At 46.3% G+C, this 22,921-nt stretch overlaps 1 protein-coding gene across 1 annotated transcript; it reads right to left on the bottom strand.

Moving 5' to 3' along the window:
* Positions 1–22,688, bottom strand: LOC123386249 (alpha-1-antitrypsin-like protein CM55-ST). Its single transcript, XM_045060673.1, is given in 5 exon segments — positions 1–276; positions 3,063–3,137; positions 3,361–3,554; positions 22,104–22,619; positions 22,622–22,688. Coding segments are annotated over 5 exon segments (1,128 nt in total).
* Between the last annotated feature and the right edge of the window lie 233 nt (positions 22,689–22,921).

The raw sequence follows: 22,921 nt of genomic DNA on the forward strand, positions 1-22,921 counted from the left end.
TTACCTTAGCGGGAGGGGCTGAGTCCACGTGTCAAAGGTCTCTTCCACGAGAGCCTCTTCGGCCTCCCCGGCCGGGCCCGGGTCGGGCAGAACGAAGACCGCGGTGGTGTTGCGGCTGGCGGGCAGCCGCAGGACGTAGCTGTGCAGGTGGCTGGTGTGTCGGAGCTGGAACCAGCCCAGCCGCTGCATCACGGGCACCAGGACGGTGACCCCCCTCGCTCGCCGAGAAGGGTCTGAGCTCAGTGGGCTTTGGGCCACAGAGGACTTTCCATTTTCCTGACAAGAGAAGGGACAGTGCCAGCATTCGTGGCAGGGGGCACTGGATGCCAGACATTTCACTCGTTTGGAAGATAGTTCAGGAGGGGCTACTGCATCGTTCTCGGTGCGGGCAGTCGGGTTGCGCACCGGAGACCGTTGTTGTAGGGGAGCTTACACGGGGCGGGGGGTGCTGAGGAGAGAAATAAAGGGAGAGGGAGATAAGAAATGTCAGGGGAGGGGAGTTATCGGTTCACGTAAGGTCTCCCTAAGAAGGAGACGTGGAGGAAAAAACCTGACAGGGGGAGGGTGTGATGACACGACAGGGAGAATAGCCCCGAGAGAGGGCATGGTACGTGCAAAGGCCCAGGGGCAGGAATGGGTCTGGTGTGTTTAAGGGGCATGGGGAAGCCTATGGAGCCGGAGCAAAAGGAGTCAGGGAGAGGGTGATAGGAGGGGAGGCCAGGGACGGAAGGGGGACCCTCAGTTTCTTCATGTATAAACTGGAGCTATAACAGCTACCCCACTGGAGATCTGCGAGCATTCAGTGAGATGCTCTAAGTGAAGCCTGAGCCCAATGCCTAGAAAATAGTAGCTGCCTGGTAATTGTTGGCTATTAATTCTACTATTACAGTGCTGACTGCGACTCTACCAAATACGACGCTGTACTCTCCCCCGTGTCAGGTGGAGAAGCCCGAATGCAGTCTATAAGGAAACCGTAGGCTGCAGGGCTCGAGGAGCTTTGTCAGGGCTGGGCTGAGCCCAGCCCCTCCTCCTTTGGAGTTGACTTTCTGTCTTCTCTTCTGGCAGCTGAGGCTCCTGGCCAGAAGCTGAGGGGTCCAGCTCTGAGGGGCCACACGGCCAACCCTGCAGGGCAGGAAGCGCTGAGAACCAGGAAGCTGAATTTCTGAGCGCTGTCATCTTGACAGTGTCTGGATTCCAGTGAGGCAGGTGTTATACGGTGCAATAACCTCTCGCACATGCAGAAGCCCCCGGTCTTGCGGGGACAGAGAGGAGTAATCAGAAAACGACAACGTCGTGCGTTAAGTCTTGAGATTAAAGAGAGGAAGTGGTACCACCCCAGACCACAGAGGAGAGATGGGTTTGTCCCCTCCAGTGGCTCTAACCCTCCTGTTGACCGAAGACCCCCAACTCTCTATGCACAGTCCACCCATGCCTCTTATGAGCTCCAGACCCACATCCCCCGCCGGCCATCTGGTCACCTCCATCCACATGTTCTAGAGGCACCTCACACCCAGCAGGTGGAAAACAAAAAATATTTCTCCCACCACCATCTACTTTGGGGCACTGTGGGTAGGGTTGCCAGACAAAATATAGGATGCTCACTTACATCTGAATTTCAGAGAAATAAGAAACACTTTTTAATAGAGGTATAACTATGTTTTGTTTCTAAATTTGGAAACCCTAGCGGTTGTTAAAGAAAGCTTCTTGGGGGGCGGTGGCTTTGGAGCCGAGCCCTGAAAGGGGGGGGTTACCCGATGGCGGGGGACATGGAGGGGAGATGGGGAGTAAAGGGGTGAGCGACCTCTGTAGAGACCCACAGGCAAGAGGGGTCACACAGTTCAGGAAAGGGGTGTTGTTTCATGTGACTAGCCTAGGGGGCTCTTGGATGGAGGAAGGGTGGCGAGGGTGACAACAGATGTGGTTGAAGATGTCAGCTGAGAGCAGGTCACTGAAGTGGTCCAACCCAAAGACGTGGAGCATGACCCTAAGTGCCACAGTTGGGTTGGCGTGACTTACAGGTTTTCAGCAGTGGAATTACAAGGTCAAATTTGACTGATAGCATGGTTACCCCAACCGCAGGGTGGAAAATGGATTAAGGGAGGCAAACTGCAGACAGGAAAGCCAGTTAAGAAGCAACTGTGATACTTTTGGTAAGAGATAATGTAGCCTGAATTAAGCCAGTGGCAGTGGAGAGGGACAATGGGACAGACTGGAGAACGATTAGGGAGCAAACATCCACAGGTCACGGTTCCGGTTTATAAGTGTGGTGTGGGAGGGAAAGGAGACAGGTGATCGGCCCAGCTAGTGGTTTGACCTGGTTTGGGCAGGTGCATTCGGACTTAGAGGGAAGGAAATGGAAGAGAGGATTTGGAGGGGGGAGAAACAGGGGGAAGAAATTCTTCTTGCTTGGACCATGCTGAACTTAGGACACTTCTTGGACATTTGGGTGGAGGTGACCAGGCAGTCGGTGGGGGGTATGGGTCTGGAGCTCATGAGAGGTTGGCGCTGGGCATAGAGGAGTTGAGGGTCCAGGGTGCAGGAGGGGTAGGGGCCACTGGAGGGCCAAGCTGGCCCAAAGAAGATGACTGAAATACCATCATTTAATGGGGCTCTTCGTGAGAGGGAGATATGCAAAAATGGCGGAGGTAGGGGAAACAGGAAAGGCATGCTGAGCCCACGAGGGGAAAGTGCCAAGGAGGAGAGTCCACAAAACAGAGTTAAATGTAGCCAAGCTGGGTGGACGCAGAAGGACAGGGCTCCCGGCTTAACAAGGAGGTTTGTTCTTTGAGGGTGGATGGGAGACAGCTTGCAAAACCATTTGAGATGCGCCCTGGGCCCAGAAGCAGGGCTCGTGTTTGGTAGCATGGAAGGCAGCCTGGGACAGCCGCGTGGGCAGGGCTGGCTTCGAGGAGGTGCAACCCAGTTGTCATCAGGGCCCCAAATGTAGCTTAATGCTCTGCGGTCGCCGCCTTGAAAAGTGAGTTTTGAGCAAGGGCCCCGACATATTCATTCACTGTGAAACGCACAAATTATGTAGCTGGTCTGTGTGGGGGCACCCCTACCTGAAACTTTGGTTGCGATGGGGCTATAGCCTGAGAGGGAACTAGAATGTTCAGGAGAAGGTATCGGAAGACGGGCTGCAGGTACGGGAGAGACAGGAGTTAAGGGGTAGCATTCTCAGAGAGGTAGGGGAGAGTGGGACAAGAGACAAGCTGCAAAGGGGTTCGAATACCCCCTAGAGAATGTCTTCCTTTTAAAGAAAAGATAATTGGCCAGAATCAAGACAGTGTCTGGGGTCCATTCCTGGGCCAGCTTCCCGATCTTGCCGCTGGCAAAATGGTGCATCTACTCCCTGGCTACTTGGTTGTTCCCGAAGGGGATGAGGAAGACCTCCGTGTGGGACAGATTCTGAGCAATGTCGACAAACCTGTGTGACAGGTACTGCCTCTGGTCCACAGACAGCGTGCTGCCCGTGTGTGGCTGGCACGCCTCCAGGGACCGCAGCGGGGCAAGGAGTTGCCGACTGAAGTGCTCGTGACCATGCTGTCTGGGACCTGGACGAGGGGCAGGCCCAGACCCTCTGGGACCTGGGTGCGTGCTGCTGGCCTGGCCTGGAGAGCCAGCAAGGCGAGGGGGGGTGGAGAAGCTCAGCGGGGAGGAGATGATGTTCTTGCCTGGGTTTGCGGCCACCGTCCGCCTGTACGGGCTGAAGACCGAGTGGGAGTTGTTTGGGAAGGTTGAGGGGGCCGACGGGGTCACTGGGGTTGGATGATTTCCTTGGTCTGGAGCCCCTTGGCCACAGGCATGGGGACCCAGCCTGGCCACCAGTGGCCAGAAGAACAGAGTCGGGGGCACCATCCTGGACAAACAGGGACACAGAGCACCGTCACCCAGTCCGGTAGGGCTTGGGACCCCAGAATGCTTCCCGTTGCTCTCTCCTCCATGGAGCGCCCTGGGGTCAGCTTTAACAGGAAGTTCAAGGGGAACAGTGAGCACTTGGGTGAGACACAGGCTTTGGGATCGGGTAGACCTGGGTTTGAATCCTGACTTTGGAACTGTGGTTAGCTCGATGCGAGAACGTGGCGGGTGAAACACAGTAGGTGTTCGGTAAAACCATAGGCGTTCGACAAAAAGTCCTAGCTGTAGCCTGCAGGCTTCTTTAGATTTTAGTTATAATAATAAATTCTATTTAAAATGTAATAGTCACATTATCGAGATTCAGCTCCTGCCTGCTCACTCAATCCTGCCCCCCAAAGGTAATCAGTTTTAAGAATTTGTTGTACGTTGGCCTCGAATTTTTTGTTTGTTTGCTTAGGTCTGTGTGTGAATTGAATATGTGATATTGACACACAGAACGTAGCTATATGTATGAATAATCGTATGGGCACACTTCAAAATGAAGTGGAATTACATCTTGCATAGTGTTCCATCACTTGCTTTTTAATTTGATATACGCTGGATGTATTTTGCTAATCTGTCAGTAGGTGCCCATCATTCCATTATTTTGATGGTTCTATATATTGCATAGAAAGGATACACTTGCTATGTTATTAAATCATCTTTACTGATGGATTTTCAAACTTTTAAAAATTTACTTCCTTTGAAAGAGAGAAAGAGTGAGCTGGGGAGGGGCAGAGAGAGAGAGAGAGAGAGAGAATCCCAAGCAGGCTCCATACTGCCAGGGCAGAGCCCGAGGAAGGGCTCAAACTCAGGAACCCTGAGATCATGACCTGAGCTGAAATCTAGAGCCGGATGCTTAGCTGACTTAGCCACCCAGATGCCCCTGTTGATTTTTTTTCCTGCTGTTTCAAAAATGCTGCGTGAACAACGTGAATGATTTTGTAGCATTCATTTATGACTTTGGCATGCATTTAAATTTCCTAGGTAATACCAATTTGCCATCCACAAAGTCTGAACCCATTCTGTTCCTACAAACTCTAGGTGAAGCTGTCTACTACGCCATGTTCTTTCTGATTGGATATTGGCATCATTTTATTGTTGACTATGTAATAGATGGAAATAGCCTTTTGTTGTACCTTTTTATTGTTGTTCAGTTGTCTTTTTCCCCCCTGACTGGGTTGCAGGAAATTCTGAAGTACATAACAAATACTGAGCCTTTGCTGGTCATAGATGCTGCGAGTGTTTTCTTTGGCTAGTCTGTCTTTGCCTTTCATCGTAAAGAAGTTTTAGTGTTTTGTGCACTCTGATCTGCCAACAGTCACGCTAATGAAAGACTCTCCTGTCCCAAGATTATAAGAAACCACACACACCCATTCCTTCTTCAAGTACTTTTTTTTTTTTTTGTATTTTATAATTCTGTGCTTGTCTCTTTAATCTATTTGGAATTAAATTTGCATTTGGTGTGATGTGAGGCTCCAAGTATCCCATTCCTCAAATGGGCAATGGATCGAACTGATAGCATTTATGGACTAAACCACAGTTTCCTCGTGGATTTGAAAAGCCATCATTGCTCTGTAGAAAAGTCCACTTACCACAGATTTTTCTGGACATTTTATATTGTTCCTTGTACCCACTTGTCTCTTTTTTCTGCTGGTACCATCCCGTTTTGATTATTGTAATTTTTAAAATACATCAGATATTTTGCAAGGCAAATCACTTTAGTCTTCTTTTTCAAAAATTATCAGTTATTTATGTGGGTTCATTCCACCGGATGAACTTCAGAAACGATCTGCAAATTGGAAAAATTCCAGATGGGATTTCAATAAGAACTATTTACTTGAGAGAAAACATCTCTCTTTCTAAAAGTGAGTCTTTTAAACCAGGATGCAATATAGCTCTGTAACAATTTAGGCCTTTAAAAGTAGTTTGTTTTTTTTTTCCTATACGGGTTGTTCCCCTTTCCTGTCTGTTACACTTATATTTCCATATTGTAGTATATTTATGCCCACGTTTTGTTACCATTACAGATTAGCTCCTAGGCATCAGCTTCCCACCTCCCGCCGTGCTGATCGATCTGGAGTTGGGGACCTGATCCAGGACGGCCAGACTCTTCCTTCAGAATTTGTACTTGGGACTGAGCCGGCCTGCCCCTGTCCTGTGGCTGACTTTTCTGTCCTGTGAGCATGGGAACGGTGGTGTTTGTCATTGTGGAATGGGAGAAGCTGATGGCCTGGTCTAGAGAGAAAGGGATGGCAGGGGGAGGGTTAGGTAGGCTCCCCGAGAGAGGGAGACAGAGAACTCCTGGCTTCCCCCACGCATTCCAGGCCCTTCACCAGGAATCAGGGTGCTCTGCCACTCTGTCCGACTGGGCAGGGGTGAACACCAGCCCATCCCCCCATCGCCCTCGGCCGTGGTCACATCTCCCCATCTTTGGAGCCCCCCCCCCCCCACTCCACGCACAATGCTTTATGATTTGGTAAAATGCGCACCCTCGTTCTAGAGAGTTGCTGAGGAAAACTTGGGGTTGGGGGTTGGGGTGAGGGGGTCGCTGATTCCCCCCATATCCCTTAAAAATGTCCAGAATCTGAATTCTAGATCAGTGGGAAACTCCATTAAACCAACATGGAGTATTCTACTGTAGGGAGTGATTGTACGCTCAGGGCTAAACTCTTTGTTGAGCCGAAGTTACATGAAATAGTGTGTGTGCTCATGGCACACAGTAAGTGCTCGGCCAAAGTTGGCCGTTCCTCTTTCTGTTAGTGGCTATCTTTTTTTGCACGTTGTTCTTTGATCTACCGTCTGTCCTTTTCTGTCGCGTCCCGGGAGGCTGACCCCTCTGCCCTGTACTGCCAGGCGCTCCTGTCCGCTGACTTGTTCTTGGGTGTCAGAGTGGGTGAGTGTGGGTGGGTGTGCTGGACAGGAGGAGAGAGGGGTTGGAGGATTGGTCCCCATTCCTCCCTACTTCAGCTCCAAGCCTCTGGAGCAGCTGTATCCTTCTATCATCTTGGATGCTTCCAGACAGTGCCTCCTTCATGGCCCCTGCTCTCACCATTTCTTCCCTTTACAGCGTCAGCTCTGGGCAGGCAAGAGCCCCCTCGCTTTGCTAACTTCTGGGGTCCTCACCAGAGACCCTCCTCTTTTCCCCTCCAACTTTTCCATGCAGTCTCTTCATAAAAGTCTCATCCTTTGAACCAATACTCTGAGCAATACTCTACTTAATTCTCGCAACCAACCCTTGCAACATTTGGAGTCCAGGGGAGGTGAAGTGGCTTATTCAATAAGTGGCTTATTCAGCCAGTGACTGAACCAGCATTCGAGTTCAGGTCTGCTGCCCCCAAAGGCTTGATTTTTATCCTTCACTGCCTCCCTATTTCTGAACGAGGTGACCCTACAATAAGACCCACCTGCAGGTAAGCCCCAGATCCTATGGTTGCTGCTGTGTTCTCTTCCCATACCCTACCCCATATCCCAGCCCATAGCCATGCAGAGAGGACTGTTCCTCAGGTACTAACTGGGAGCCATGGGGGCCAGGAATGAGGCTCGGGGAAGGTAAGTTTCACTTACAGGCCAGGTACTAGGAGTCTGATGCATCCACAGCACCCTCAAGGCTGGCCTCTGTGGGCAGCTGTCCTTGGTTGAGGAGAAGAGAGGGTAGTCAACATTAGTAGCCAATTCTGGTGGTCAGGGAGGCAGAAACGCACAGGAAGGTCAGGGTGTACCCTCGTTAGGCAAATGTTCCAGCCCTTAGCCCGTGGCACCTACATCTTTGGGGTACGTAATGTGCAGTGCTCACTAGAGGGACAGGAGATGCTGAACTGACTTGGCCATGGAAGGTGGCTTGGCTACATTGTCAGAGAGGCTAAGGAGGAAGGACAGATGCCACATTCTGTTGGCAAAGTGTTTTTCCATCTTCCCATCCATTTGCATTCATTTATGCACGCACCCATCCATGTACCCATCCATCTGCTTCTGAAGCACTGTGCTTAACCCTGGGTGGGCATTGAGGGGGGATTCAGAGTGATCTTATTTCTGCCGTCAAGAGGATTGTCTCACTTGAGACCATGGATATCTGTTGTCTCCATACTCAGATACCTCAGGGATGGGTATTGGGGTGTATGCAACTCTGGGCTGGGGAAACCCTGAAGTGACTGACAGAACACTGGGTTGACAAAAGTCACGTTAAACTGACGGAATGTAACTAGAGTTGACTAAGATGAAGCTTCCTCCACCAGACGGAGTCTTGAGTACTCAGTGGACGCTCCTGGAAGAAGGTATACCTGAGCTGGACCCTGAAGGATGGACAGAATCTGGGCAACCACACCGGAGGAAGAAGAGATGTGGACTAAGCAAACTGTGAGTTGTGCCCCAGATGGGCTCAGATTCCACCGTCGTCACACTGTATTCCTCCAATTTGTTCATGTGCCTTTTCTCCCTTTTGCACTTCTCCAGAGTGTGAGCAGTACTTTATTTCCCAAGCAGAAGCCCAAGGACCAGCAGATCAATATAGGTATAGTACTAATAATGATAGCAACACATGCAGGGATGGCTGCCAATCTTATTTATTTGTGTAACGTGTTCCAGGTGGTAGACTAGGTGCTAACATGACCCTATGAGGAGGTGTTAGTCTTTTTTTTTTTTTTTTGCAGGTGAACCCTGGAAAGGTTGAGTAACCTCTTCAAAATCAGCTGCTTGTTGAGACTGAGGTAGGCTTGGCATGCAAAAGTATGTGACACCCTGATCTGCCTTCTACTGTAATAGATGGCTTCCTGAGCACAGGCACATTCTGAGGTGGCTGCAGTGGTAAGAAGAGAATTGGAAAGGTGGTTTGAAGGCTTAATTAGAGATGGAAAAGAAAGCTATTCATATGCTATTGGTTCGGAGCTGGTATCTGGTATCCATCAACACACACACACACACGCAGAGCTGATCTTGGTTTAATAATTTCTTCTGAAGTATCTTCTAGAGTATCTAGAGTATCTTTGGACGCATTTTCTTGCAATGAAGTGGCCAATAGTTTTTACCTGACACATCAATGTGAAGCCATTGGTAAGGGCTGCCAAAAAGACTGAGTTGAGAAGGCATTAGAGGCTTCATCTTTCTGATGAGAGTGCCTTAATCCATTCACCAGGTCTGTCTTGGCATGGGCAGAGGAAGTCAGTTACTTAAAATGATGGAGTTACCACAATCTAGGACCCTGGATCTCGGGTCCCCCAAATCTAGGGGAGCGTTGGACATTTGGTCCGGGAGAAGGGGAGCTGAAGGAGAAGGATGACTCAAAAGGGAAGAGCCCAGACAGTGAAGTGTCCCAAATAATTCCCACACGGAAGTCTTGAAAGATGCAAAACAAAGTCATCTCTCGCTTAGAAGGGAATCAAGCTCAGAAAACAGAGGAACCGGAGAAGGCATTTTAGAGATCATCTGGGGCAGGAAAATAACTGGTGTTCATCCATGCTGCCATCTTGGATCTCTTATAGTGATTCCCAGAATCTTATCTTGAGAAGGATTCTGGAGGCTCTGTCTGAACGAAGATGAAAATAGGGCCGCGGTTGATTGGTGAAGCCTGTGTGGATGTGAGGGCTGAAGAAGTTGCCCATGACTATGTGTTTGTCATTTTTAGTCTAGGCCATTTTATAGACAAGGAAGTAGAGGTTGGGGGAGGTAACGGGAACTTACCAGGGGTCACATAGTCGGGAGCAAAGTGAGAATTAGAATCCCTTCTCTTGCCTCATGAGCAAGCATTCTTTCTACGCCAGTGGACATTCTGTCAGGACTGACAATAAACCACGGTCAGTTCTCACAGTGTCTAATATGGAAAAACAGCTGATATCAGCCGAGTATTGATTTTGACATCCACAGTCTTGCCGACCTTCGCCTGCACCCATTTGTTTATTGTACAAACAAGCCTTTGAGCCTGTTTGTTAGCCCTCATGGGGCTTATCTCAATCTTATCTCTGAAGTTTTGCCCCCATTTCTTAAGCACTTACTGTGTGCTTAAAGCTTTCCATGTAATCCCTTATTTAATCTTAGCTGCAACCTGTGTCTTTGTGAATGAGAAAATTGAATTTGAATGGCTTATCCAAGATGATGTAAGTTTGTGAGTGGTTAGTGCCAGGAACAGAACCAGGCTCCAACAACTCTTTTGCCTGGTTGCCACGGCTGGTTGCTTGGGTTCCTGTGGTTTGTTTGTTTGGTTGGTTTTTAAACAGCCCTGTCTTGCGTCTTTATTTGTGGAATAGTGTTGGATGTCAAAAGTCAATAGTGGCAAAACTCTTTGCTCGTAGCCCCATTGTTGGGCATTACTGTTCTTTAGATGCCAGTGGGCAGTGACTTCCCTTCATCATCACCTCCTCTGAAGGCAAACATTAGCTCATGGTCAGTGCCCAGCAACCCAAACCCCACATTTCTATCTACTCGAGGAGTTCAAGATGGAGATCGGTCTCTGCTAGCCTTCAGGTTGCCTCCCTCAACGCAGACTAGAAAAGGCACCTGCATTAGTCAGCTATGGCTGTCAAAACTAAGTACCACAGATTGGCTTCCTTAAGTGGCTGAAATGTATTGTCTTACATTTCTGGAGGCCAGAGGTCTGAAGTCAAGCTGTTGGCAATGTTGGGGCCTTCTGAGGGCTATGAGGGAAGGATCTGTTCCAGGCTATTCTCCTTGGCTTGTAGACTGACCATCTTCTCGCTCACTTCTTGCTGTAGCTTCGTATTGTTTCCCCCTATGCTCACGTCTCCGGGACCAAATTTCCCTTTTTCATAAAGATACCCGTCATATTGGATTAGGGTCCACTCTAATGCCCTCCTTTTAAGTTGATGACCTCTATGAAGACTCTATCTCCAAATGAAGTCACATCCTGGGGGTACTGAGAGTTAGACCTTCAACACAGGAATTTTTGACAGGGGACACAATTCAACCCATAACAGCGTCTCTCTGGCCCCTGCATAACGTGACAAGGAATGACATTCCACTTTTCCCAGCCTCAACGTGTTATTCGGTCAGTTTCAAAATGTAGAGTCAAGTAGAAAGACTTTCACAGTGGACATGTTAAATCTACCACTGAGATTCAATCATTAACATTTTACTATACTCATTTTATCACGTACCCGCTGAAGTAATAACATCTTTATGTAAATTAAAAAGAACACCTGCTATACCAGATGGATGCCACCTCATGCCAGGGCGCACCACTTGGCAAGTGTAGCGTGGCCTGGATTTCACACCCCACGCTCCCTCTGTCAGGCATCCGTGGGCAGTGCACAACCCGTCCCCCTGTCCTTTTTGACCCCGAAGACAATCCTCCAAAGAAGCGGCAGTGCGATAGAACGTCTACAGAGCCCTTGCTTCTTTTTCAAGGAAGTTTGTAATGAAGTTATTCACTGAATTTACACAGAACTTACACACAGCACAATGTATAGTCCTGGGCTGGCGTGTGGTTGGCATTTAGCACAGACAGTTGGACCAATGAATGATTTACTTAGTGTAAGACGTTTGAGTGAGAGAATGATCCGTTGACTGAGTCTACTTCTGTATGAATTCAGTTTATATGAACAATAACTAGGAGTCGAAAAAGTGTCCAGACACCAAAGTCAGGGGGCGCCCACCAGGAAGAAATGTGTTCCCAGAAGTGGCTTTTGTGGCACAATTACTGAAATGCCTCAGGATGACAATTATCCTGAAGCCCTTTGGTTGACCACGCGCGTTGCTTCTACTGGGTTTCTGCTCACATTTAGTCCTTTACCAGGTACCACTTGGTCCCGTGGGGGGAATGTTCGCCAACACGCGACTGCAGGGGATTAGAGCTGCATGTTTATGGGGGACTCAGCAGGATCACAATCTAAGGCCAGGAGAGAATCATTGAAGGTCTAGCCAACAAGAAGAGCAAAACAATATTTGTCAGGGCAGTGACTTTGGAGATAGCTGGCATCCCCCCAGGCTGGAGACTGAGTTAATATTAACAGGCCCAAGGTGATGTGGGCTTGTGCAATCCTGAGCCTGGCCACCTCCTCCCCAGCTGACAATCCTGTTTGTCCACTCTGCCTCTTGCCCCTCAGCTGCCCTTCGGTTAATGCCCAGAGAGGAGGTTGTAGGCTGGGTCTCTGGGCAGCAGCTGATGATGCTGTCACCCTGAACCAAGAATGTCCAGTGCGACTCTGCCCCATCAGTATGCCTTCAGTGGGGGCCACGGAGTGTCCGGGGGCAGGAGCACTGGTATTCACATCACTGTCTTTCAGCAGAAGGGCGTGTTAGCCCAGAAGGGGCAGCAGGTGTCTGTGACAGGGGAGTACGCTCTCAGACCTCCTTACACCTCATCTTGCCTCGCCAACCAATCCTCCTCGCTTAACAGCCTCCTCACCCACGGCAACATTCAGCAAAGTGCATTCCACGGAAGCCTAGAGATGATTTGTAAAAAGAAAAACAGGGGCTTCAGGGTCAAATAAACTTGAGAAACGCCACCTCTTCTCTTTCCCACGTGGATGGTAATACTTGGGAGAGGCTAAGGAATCACACTCGGTCTAGAGTTTTCCAAAGCCATTTCACCAAGGACCCTTTTCCCCCCATAACACAAACTAACGTGGGAAATGTCTTGGCATCTCTGGCCTCTTCTACTTCTCTATCTTTCATACTATCCCCTTCTCTAGGCACCCTGCCTTCTTGCTTCCCTTGACCATGCCAGACACTCCTGCCCCAGGGCCTTTGCATCACCACATTCCCTATGCCTTGGCTACTCTTCTTCCAGATAGCTTACTTCCTCATCTGCCTTGGGTTTCTCAGTGAGGCCTTCCCTCACCACTCTGTCTGAGCATGTCTCTCATACCCCAACACTTCCCATCTCCTGTCCCTGCATTATTTTTTGCTGTAAGACTCATCACTTACCCCTATTCTACGCAGGGTATTGACTTCCCAGGACTGTGGCTTATCCCCCATGGAGCTCCTGTGTGCAGGGATCTTGTCTGTTTTGTTCACAGCTGTGCATAGTAGATGCTTACTAAATAAGTGAATGCGTGTGTCCACATGAGAAATCACACATTGTACACTGTTCTGTTGCTTTTTACCATATTTTGTTTAGAGATCTTGCCCTATTGGCCTATATAGAGTTAGCCTATGTATGACATTCAAAAGCCTGCATGACATTCTATTAGAGAGATGTCCCTAATTTTATGTAATCGATTCCCTGTCGAAGGACATTTAGGGTTTTTTTTTTTTTTTTTTTTTTTTGCTCTTCCATGCTGCAATTAGAAATAACTTTTTTCCTTACGTTTGTTGCTTGTAAATATTTCCATGGGGTAAATTCCTCGTGGTGAAATTCCTGAATCGAAAACTAGGGTATTTTTTTTCTACTTTTAACTTTAACAGATGTCACAAAACTATCTTTCCGCAAGATTGCATCCACTTCCATCCTCCCCCCGTCTCTGTTATTGAGGAGATGTGTTTCTTCACGTGTAAACAGCAGTGAGTATCGTCAACCTGGCACGTTTATGCCAATCTGACAGGTGGCATACGGGACTCTGGTTTGTGTTTTTAAAATTAGGAATGGGTTTGAGAAATCTCTTATATTCCCATTGGACGTTTGTATTTATTTACTTAATTTTTTAAAATCTATTTTGAGACAGAGAGCGAGCAGGGAAGGGGCAGAGGGAGGGAGAGAGAGAATCCCGAGCAGGATCCGCACCCTCGGCACAGACCCCGACGTGGGGCTCGAACTCACGAACCGGGAGATCACGACCTGAGCTGAAGCCAAGAGTCGGGCGCTTACCCAGCACCCCTGTACTTATTTTTCGGTACTCTGCCTGTTTAAATCCTTTGCCCATTACTCTCCTGGGTTACTTACTGTCTCCTTATAGATTTGAGAGAGTTCTTTAAAATTAAAATGAGTCTCTGTCATATCAGCTACAAGATATGTCCTTAGGCTTTGTTTATGGCATTTATGGCATGGCATTTGCATACGTATTTTTTTTTAAACAACTTGATGTAAAATTATCATGAAAGCCATAGGATTAGGAATAATAGCTTAAAATGTCAGGAATTTCACTGGCTTCTTTGGAGACCATTGGTCATACAGTTATCGTTACTAGCACATTTAAAGCTGATTTGTATTATGTTGTCTTTCATTGTGGTAAAACATACAACATTCACCATCTTACGACGTGTAACTCACCCCCGGCACCCTGCTTTCTGTCTCTGTGACTTCCATACTCTAAGTACCTCGCAGAATTGCAGTCTCACGGTATTGGCTCTTGCACAACTGTCTAATTTCACTGCCTCAACTTCGTGAAGTAGAAGAGGCCAAAGCAGGTGTCCTGGGCTTGTTCCTGATCTTGGAAGAAGACTTTCAGTCTTTCCCCATTGAGGATGATGTTAGCTGTGGGCTTTCCATACGTGGCCTTGATGCTGTTGAGGGAGCTTCTTCCTATTCCTCTTTTCTTGGAGTGTTTTTATCATGAAAGGGTGTGAAAAATGTTGTCAAATGTTTCCCCTGCATCAACTGAGACAGTCACGTGTTTTGTTTTTTTCTCTTCATTCCGTGGATGCGATGTATTGTATTGATTGATTTCCATATGTGACCCATGTTTGCATTCCAGGACTAACTCCCGCTTGGTCGGGGCGTATGATCCTCCTACTGTACTGCTGAAATCCCCTTGCTAGTGTTCGGTTGGGTGTCTCATCCATATTCATCAGAGATGTTGGTCTGTGCTTTTCTTGTCGCGTCTTTGTTCTGGCTTTGGTATTGGAGTAATGCTGGCCTCGTAAAACGAGTTCGGAAGTGGTCCCTCCTCTTCAATTTTTTTGGAAGAGTTTGAGGAAGGCATCTGCGAATTCTTTTTTTTTTTTTTTTCCAATACGGTGATAATTCTATCCATTCTTTAGCAGGATGTTCTTTAACCTCCATGCATTTGGAGGTTTCCCAAATTTTTCCTTGTGGTTGATTTCAAGTTTCATAGCGCTGTGATCTGAAAATATGCATGGTATGATCTCAATCCTTTTATATTTATTGAGGGTTGTTTTGTGACCAGTATGTGATCTATTTTGGATAATGTTCTGTGTGCACTTAAGAAGAGTGTGTATTCTGCTGCTTTGGGATGAAAAGTTCTGAGTGTATCTGTCAAGTCCATCTGGCCCATAGTATCATTCAGAGCCATTGTTTCTTTATCGATTTTCTGCCTAGATGATCTGTCCCTTGACAATTCTATCCATTACTCAATGTTCATCATGATAAATGTAGTCACCATGTGTCATTATACAACATTATTGATGAAGTCTTTGTGGTGATGGGGCATTCGTGGGGTCTGGAGCTGATGGCCAAGAAATAATTCTTTCTTTTGTTTTAAATTTAATTTATTGACATCCAAGTTAGTTAGCATCTAGTGCAACAATGATTTCAGGAATAGATTCCTTAGTGCCTCTTCCCCATTTAGCCCATCCCCCCTCCCACAACTCCTCCAGCAGCCCTCAGTTTGTTCTCCATATTTGTGAATCTCTTTTGTTTTGTCCCCCCACCCTTGTTTCTTTATTATTGTTGCTTCCCTTCCCTTATGTTCATGTGTTTTGTATCTTAAAGTCTTCATATGAGTAAAGTCATATGATTTTTGTCTTTCTCTGACTAATTTCACTTAGCATAATACCCTCCAGTTCCATCCACGTAGTTGCAAATGGCAAGATTTCATTCTTTTTGATTGCTGAGTAATACTCCATTGTGTGTATATATATATATATATATATATATATATATATATATATATATACCACATTTTCTTTATCCACTCGTCCATCGAGGGACATTGGGCTCTTTCCATACTTTAGCTATTGCTGATAGTGCTGCTATAAACATGGGGGTGCGTGTGTCCCTTCAAAACAGCACACCTGTATCCCTTGGATAAATGCCTAGTAGTGCAATTGCTGGGTCGTAGGGTAGTTCTATTTTTCATTTTGTGAGGAACCTCCATACTGTTTTCCAGAGCAGCTGCACCAGCTTGCATTCCCACCAACAATGCAAAAGAGATCCTCTCTCTACGCATTCTCACCAACATCTGTTGTTGCCTGAGTTGTTATTGTTAGCCATTCTGACAGGCGTAAGGTGGTATCTCATTGTGGTTTTGATATTTTCCTGATGATGAGTGATGTTGAGCATTTCTTCATGTGTCAGTTGGCCATCTGGATGTCTTCCTTGGAGAAGTGTCTATTCATGTCTTTTGCCCATTTCTTCACTGAATTATTTGTTTTTTGGGTGTTGAGTTTGAGAAGTTCTTTGTAGATTTTGGATACTAACCCTTTATCTGATATGTCGTTTGCAAATTTCTTCTCCCATTCTGTCGGTTGCCTTTTAGTTTTGCTGATTATTTCCTTCGCTGTGCAGAAGCTTTTTATTTTGATGAGGTCCCAGTAGTTCATTTTGGCTTTTGTTTCCCTTGCGTCCGGAGACGTGTTGAGTAAGAAGTTGCTGCGGCCAAGATCAGAGAGGTTTTCGCCTGCTTTCTCCTCGAGGATTTTGATGGCTTCCTGTCTTACATAGAGGTCTTTCATCCATTTTGAGTTTATTTTTGTGTGTGGGGTAAGAAAGTGGTCCAGGTTCATTCTTCTGCATGCCGCTGTCCAGTTTTCCCAGCACCATTTGCTGAAGAGACTGCCTTTTTCTATTGGATATTCCTTCCTGCTTTGTCAAAGATGAGGTGGCCATACGTTTGTGGGTCAAGAAAGAATTCCTGAAGACATCTTTGGTGCAAAAAGGTGATTTTATTAAAGCACAGAAACAGGACCTGTGGGCAGAAGAGCTGCCAGGGGACCCTGAGGAGAGGCTGGTCTTATACTTGGGAGTTGGGGGAGGTAAGTTAAAGGGAAGTTTTCAAGGAGATTTTCAAATGCTAAAGAAGACTCACAAGGTCCTGGAGGCCTAGCTATTGTCAAGCTAAGGTTGTTTTCCCCTGTAGCAAAGCATTAGCATTAAGACAGTAGGGGGTTCCTGGAGAAATGTTACACTCTGTATTTGCCTCAAGTATTTGTCAATGGGCTACGGGTTAGGAGGAAATTTAATCTTACCTGCCATTTCTTTCTTGCCTTTGTTCCCCACACCACTATGGAGGGGTGATGTTGGGGCTCCAGGAAGCTGAGTCTATAGGTTTCTGGAGATTAGGCTATCGATAAACCTGCCTTTTTCTTGTAATTTACTAAGATATTTGTAAACGGAAGGTGACTCGGGTCCAGCAGGACTTGTGATCTCTATCACTCATTTGTTTTTCCCCTTTCCTTTGTTCTTGGGCAGCCAGGAGTGCCCGAGGGGTGTTTGTGGCCTGTCTGCTTGCCATATTCCTCCCCATGTTGTACTTTTCATCTCCTTGACCTGTTTTATAACCGGAACTTTGTGCCTTTAAATCTCCTTGATCTTTTTCATCCTCCCCTTCTCCCCTTCCCCTCCGGCAACAACCAGTTTGTTTTCTGTGTTTAAGGCTCTGTTTGCTTTTGTTTGCTTGTGTGTTTTGTGTTTACGTTCCACATATAAGTGAAATTGTATCTCTTAGTCTTTCTCTGGAAGACTTATTTCATTGAGCACAATACCCTCCAGGTTCGTCTATGTTGTTGCAAATGGTACAATCCCATTCTTTTTATGGCTGAGTAATATTCCATTATACATATATATATATATATATACACACACACACACACATATATACACACACACACATTATATATATATACATTATATAACATAATATATATACATACATATATATTATATATACATACATATATATTATATATACATACATATATATACACATATAAATGTATATATATATACATATACATAAACACCACATCTTCTTTATCTATTCAGCTATTGATGGACACATCTGGGTTGCTTCCATATTTTGGCGATTGTAAATAATGCTGCACTAAACGTAGGAGTGTATATATCTTCTCCAATCAGGGTTTTCATTTTCTTTGGGTAAATACCCAATAGTAGAATTACTGGGTCATATGATATTTCTATTTTTAATTTTCTGAGGAATCTCCATACTGTTTTGCCACAGTTGGCTGCACCAATTTGCATTCTCACCAACGGTGCACGAGGGTTCCCTTTTCTCTGCATCCTCACCAACCTTTGTTATTACTTGTCTTTCTGACATTAGCCATTCTGACAGATGTGAGGTGATATTTCATCGTGGTTTTGATTTGCATTTTCCTGATGAGTGATGTTGAGCATGGTTTCATGTGTCTGTTGGCCATCTGGATGTCTTTTTCGGAAACATGTCTGCTCAGGTCCACTGCCCATTTTAAAATTTAATACATTGTTTGTTTTTTTTTTTTTTTTTTTGGTGTTGAGTTGTGCAAGTTCTTTATACATTGTGGATATGAACCCCTTATTGGATACATCATTTGCAAATATCTTCTCCCACTAAGTAGGCTGCCTTTTTGTCTTGTCAATGGTTTCCTTTGCGGTGCAAAAGCTTTTTGTTTTGGTGTGGTCCCAATAGTTTATTTTTGCTTTTGTTTTTCTTGCCTGAGGAGAACTATGTTGCTAAAGATGATGTCATATATCAACATACTGCGTATGTCATATGTCAACATACTGCGTATGTTTTCTTTTAGGAGTTTTACGGTTTCAGGTTTCGCATTAGGTCTTTAATCCATTTTATTTTTGTGTATGGTGTAAGAAAGTGGTCCGCTTTGTGTGAATTCATCTTTAAATGTCTGATAGAATTCAACAGTGAAGCCATGTGGTCCTGGGGGCTTTTTTGTTGGGAGTTAACTATTGATTCAATCACTTTACTAGTTATACATCAGATGTAACTAGTATCATGTGTCAATCTTCTATTTCTTCATGATTCATTCTTGGAAGGTTGTGTGTTTCTAGGAATTTTTATACTGTATCTAGATTAACCAATTTGTGGGCATTCAAGCTTTTCATAGTATTTCCTTATTATGATCCTTTTTATTTGTGTAAAAAAATGTCCCCTCTTTCATTTCTGATTTTAATGATTTGATTCTTCTTTTTTTCTCTTAGCTAGTCTAGCTAAAGATTTGTCAATGTTGTTCATCTTTTCAAAGAACCAACTCTTGGTTTTGTTGATTTTCACTCTTGTTTTATTTTTTGAAATTCTCTATTTTGTTTATCTCTCCTCCGATCTTTATCATTTTATTCCTGTGCTGGCTTTGGGTTAGTTTGTTCCTTTTTTTTTTTTTTTCTAGTTCCTTAAAATACGAAGTTGGTTGTTGATCTGAGATTTTTCTTCTTTGTAACGTAAATGCTTACAGCTACAAACTTCCCTCTTAGTACTGCTTTCTCTGCGTCTCATAAGTCTTGGCCTGATGTGTTTTTATTTTCACGTGTGTTAAGATATTTTCTAATTTCTCTTGTGACATCTCCTTTAACCCATTGGTTGTGTAAGAATTGTAAATTTCCATACATTTTTGGATTTTCCAGTGTTTCTTCTGCTACTGATTTCTACAGTTTTCTTCTGTTGTGGTAAGTAAAGGTACTTAGTAGGATTCCAGTCTTTAAAAATTTGTTACAGCTTGTTTTGTGGCCTAACACATGGTCTGTTCTGGAGAATGCTCCCCGTGCCCTGGAGAAAAAAAATGTATTCTGCTGCTGTTGGTGGAGTGTTCTGTGTATGTGTGTTAGCCCAGCTGGTCTATAGTGTGGTTCAAGTCCTTCTTTTCCTTATTGATCTTCTGTGTGGTTTCCTGTCAGTTATTCAAAGTGGAGCATTGATTCTCTAGTTACTGTGTCGCTACCTCTCCCTTCAACTCGGTTAATGTTTGCTTCACGTATTTAGGGGCACTGAGGTTGGCTGCATAAATATGAGATGCATTAACCAATGCTTTCTTCAAGGACATTGCTTCTTTAAAAAATTTTTTTAAATGTTTATTTATTTTTGAGACAGAGAGAGAGACAGAGCACAACCGGGGGAGGGGTAGAGAGAGAGGGAGACACAGAATCCAAAGCAGGCTCCGGGCTCTGAGCTGTCAGCACAGAGCCCGATGTGGGGGTTCGAACCCACAAACTGTGAGACCGTGACCTGAGCTACAGTCGGACGTTTAACTGACTGAGCCACCCAGGCGCCCCCAGGACAATTGATGATTTTTATGTTTTATTGTGTGATCTAACCAGAAGTCCAAACACCAGTATTTAAGGTGGGTGTGAGCCTTTAACACTCTAATTTTGATCCCCACATGAGCGCAGACCCCTTAGCTTCCTCCTTGTTGAGTGATCTGCCTGGCTTGCCCTTGCCTCTTTCTCTCTTTGTCACTCTTCTACTGAAACCTAGGCTATTAATTAGGTGTCGTGTCCCATTCCTAGAGAAGCCCATCTCCTGTCATTTCTGGCTTTCTATCTCTGTTATTAACTTGTGGGTTTCAAGGGCGCCTGGGTGGCTGAGTCAGTTAAGCGTCCGACTCTTGATTTCAGCTCAGGTCATGATCCCACGATCATGAGATTGAGCCCCATGTTGGGCTCCATGCTGAGTCTGGAGTCTACTTCGGATTCTCTCTCTCTCTCTCTCTCTCTCTCTCCCCCCCCCCTTCCCTGTTCATGCTCTCTCTCTCACAAATAAAAATAAAATAAGACAAAATAATAAATTGTGGGTTTCAGCCAACATTTCATCTTGCCTAGCACAGGGCCTGGACAGTGTGCATGCCCAGTGCATATGAATTAAGTGGATATGTGAACACTTGTAGTGACCTGGATTCTACAGGAATCCTATGGAAAGGGAGATCCCGAGACAAGAAGATTAGGAATGGGCTCATCACACTCACTCTTGGGCCAGGTCCACCATTCTTTAATGTCATCTAGGGAGGGGGCCCGGCCTGAAAGAGCGGGGTTGAACTCAGGCAGTTATTTTTGCATGGGATTCACCATCTTTCCCACAAAGAGGGGAATGTTGGTACTCTCATCCCTGATGATGACTAAGAAGGACCTGTTGAACTTGACGGACAGATGCTTAGACCAGGTGCTCCCTTCCGAAGGCGTGGCTCCAGAATAGTCTGTCACATTCTCATCGATGCTCAGCACAGCTTTAGGCCTTATGGCATGGAGGGGAGAGACACAGGGGGCTGTTTGAGGCAGAGACGGGCTACACCTTCCCCCACCCAGAGTTGGGAACAGGGCCCTATGTGATGGGATGAGAGCTGTCTTGGGGGTTCCAGGAAGGGATGTTTCCGAAGGCCCATCAAGGACCTGGGTCTTTCTAGCATTTCCTTGAAATAAAAACGAAAACAATGGCAAATAGGCAGTATTGCTGGCTGGGTGTCTACCATTTGGGCATTTTTACTAAAGGACCACAGGACTCACAACTGATTTATCATGGTGTAGTGGGAAAGATACGAATTTCCGTCACAAGGATCTGGGTTCCATCCCATTTTCCCCACTAGCTAACTGTGTCACCTCAAAGAGATGACTGGTCGGGGTGCCTGGGTGGCGCAGTCGGTTAAGCGTCCGACTTCAGCCAGGTCACGATCTCGCGGTCCGTGAGTTCGAGCCCCGCATCGGGCTCTGGGCTGATGGCTCAGAGCCTGGAGCCTGTTTCCGATTCTGTGTCTCCCTCTCTCTTCCCCTCCCCCGTTCATGCTCTGTCTCTCTCTGTCCCAAAAATAAATAAACGTTGAAAAAAAAAATAAAAAAAAAAAAGAGATGACTGGTATTCTTGAAACCTTGGTTTTCTAAATGGGAAAATCAGAGCTATCCAATATGATGTCCCGGGGCCACAAAGGTGCTTCACGCTGGGAGTTTCATTCAGTGTAGGTGCTCATTAGAAGTGTGTGCGTGTGTTTCCATGTGTGAATGGTGTGCATGTGCGGGTGTGGATGGGGACTAGTAAGTGAAAGTTCTTTATCTGGTAGTTATGGGCTCCATCAGCTGGTCATGTTACTTACCCAACCATCTTGAGAACACAACTCCTTAATCCTTTTCTCCCCAGGGGCTGGCCCCTTCTCTGTGCCTAATATACTCAGGCCTCAGCCTCTCCCACCACCTGGCCAGTCCATGACTGTCCATGACTGATGATTTGACGGTCCCGCCCGTCATCCCCTGACCTTAGTTGATGGTGGAAAGCATGTCATCTGTTGTGTTTGGGAAATTGAATAACACATGCTTAGTTGCACCTGCCCTATCCCGTCCCTGACCGTCAAGGAAAGTTTACTAACTAAATGTTTAAGAACATTTTTGCATGTTTCCTTTTGAACCAGCTCAAGCTGGGGATAAAACCTACCATGAAAGAAAATGTAATTCACCAGAACAAGAGCCGTGTCTTTGCCAAGATCTTTGATGAAATCCACAGTTTTCCCTTGGGTTTCCTTTTCTATATATTGGTTGATCCATTTCTTGGCCTCTTTGTTGTCTCTGAAGTGGACGGAGAAGGCTTCTGAGGGGTCCAGCTTCCTGACATCCTCTGAAAACGTATGTACTTGCTTCCAATTCTTGTCGATGAATAGTATACTTCTGGCGGTCAGCTGGCATTGGCTGTCGAGACGCTGTAAGCCTTTGTAGATATTGGCCTCAGGTGTCTCCTCGAAGTTAAAATCTAGGCCCTACAGGATCTGGGTGCGAGTGTCACCGTTGGTCCCCAGGGAGAGCATCGAAAAGGCTATTGCGACGCTCATGGGGGAGCAGATGATGTTGTTGTTGGAGTGATGAGCCAGTTCATGGTGCGAGCTGAAGGCACACTTGGCCAGTTTGGGGGCTATGCTGGGGGAGGGTGCCTGCAGATGGGGCTTGGAAGCGTGTGCAGGGAGCCGGGAACCTGACAGCACAGACCTGCTGACAGGAGGAGGCCCCACGTGAAGGAGGATGGCATCGTCCTGCGAGACAGAGAAGGAGCACCACGCCCACGTCAGGCCACACACTGAGTCCCTCGGCCACTGACTGACACCACGGGAAGCATCCAGAGCTTACCGAACCCCTACCGTGTGCCAGCCCAGTCCGAGGACTCCCCTTCACCCTCATCATGGAGGAAGGAACAGCAGCAAAGACTCTACGGGGCTCCCCACCTGCCAGGCCCCCTTGTTGGCCCCTTGCCGTCTCATCTCT

This window comes from Felis catus, chromosome B3, assembly GCF_018350175.1.
Source record: "Felis catus isolate Fca126 chromosome B3, F.catus_Fca126_mat1.0, whole genome shotgun sequence".
NCBI classification, from domain to species: domain Eukaryota; kingdom Metazoa; phylum Chordata; class Mammalia; order Carnivora; family Felidae; genus Felis; species Felis catus.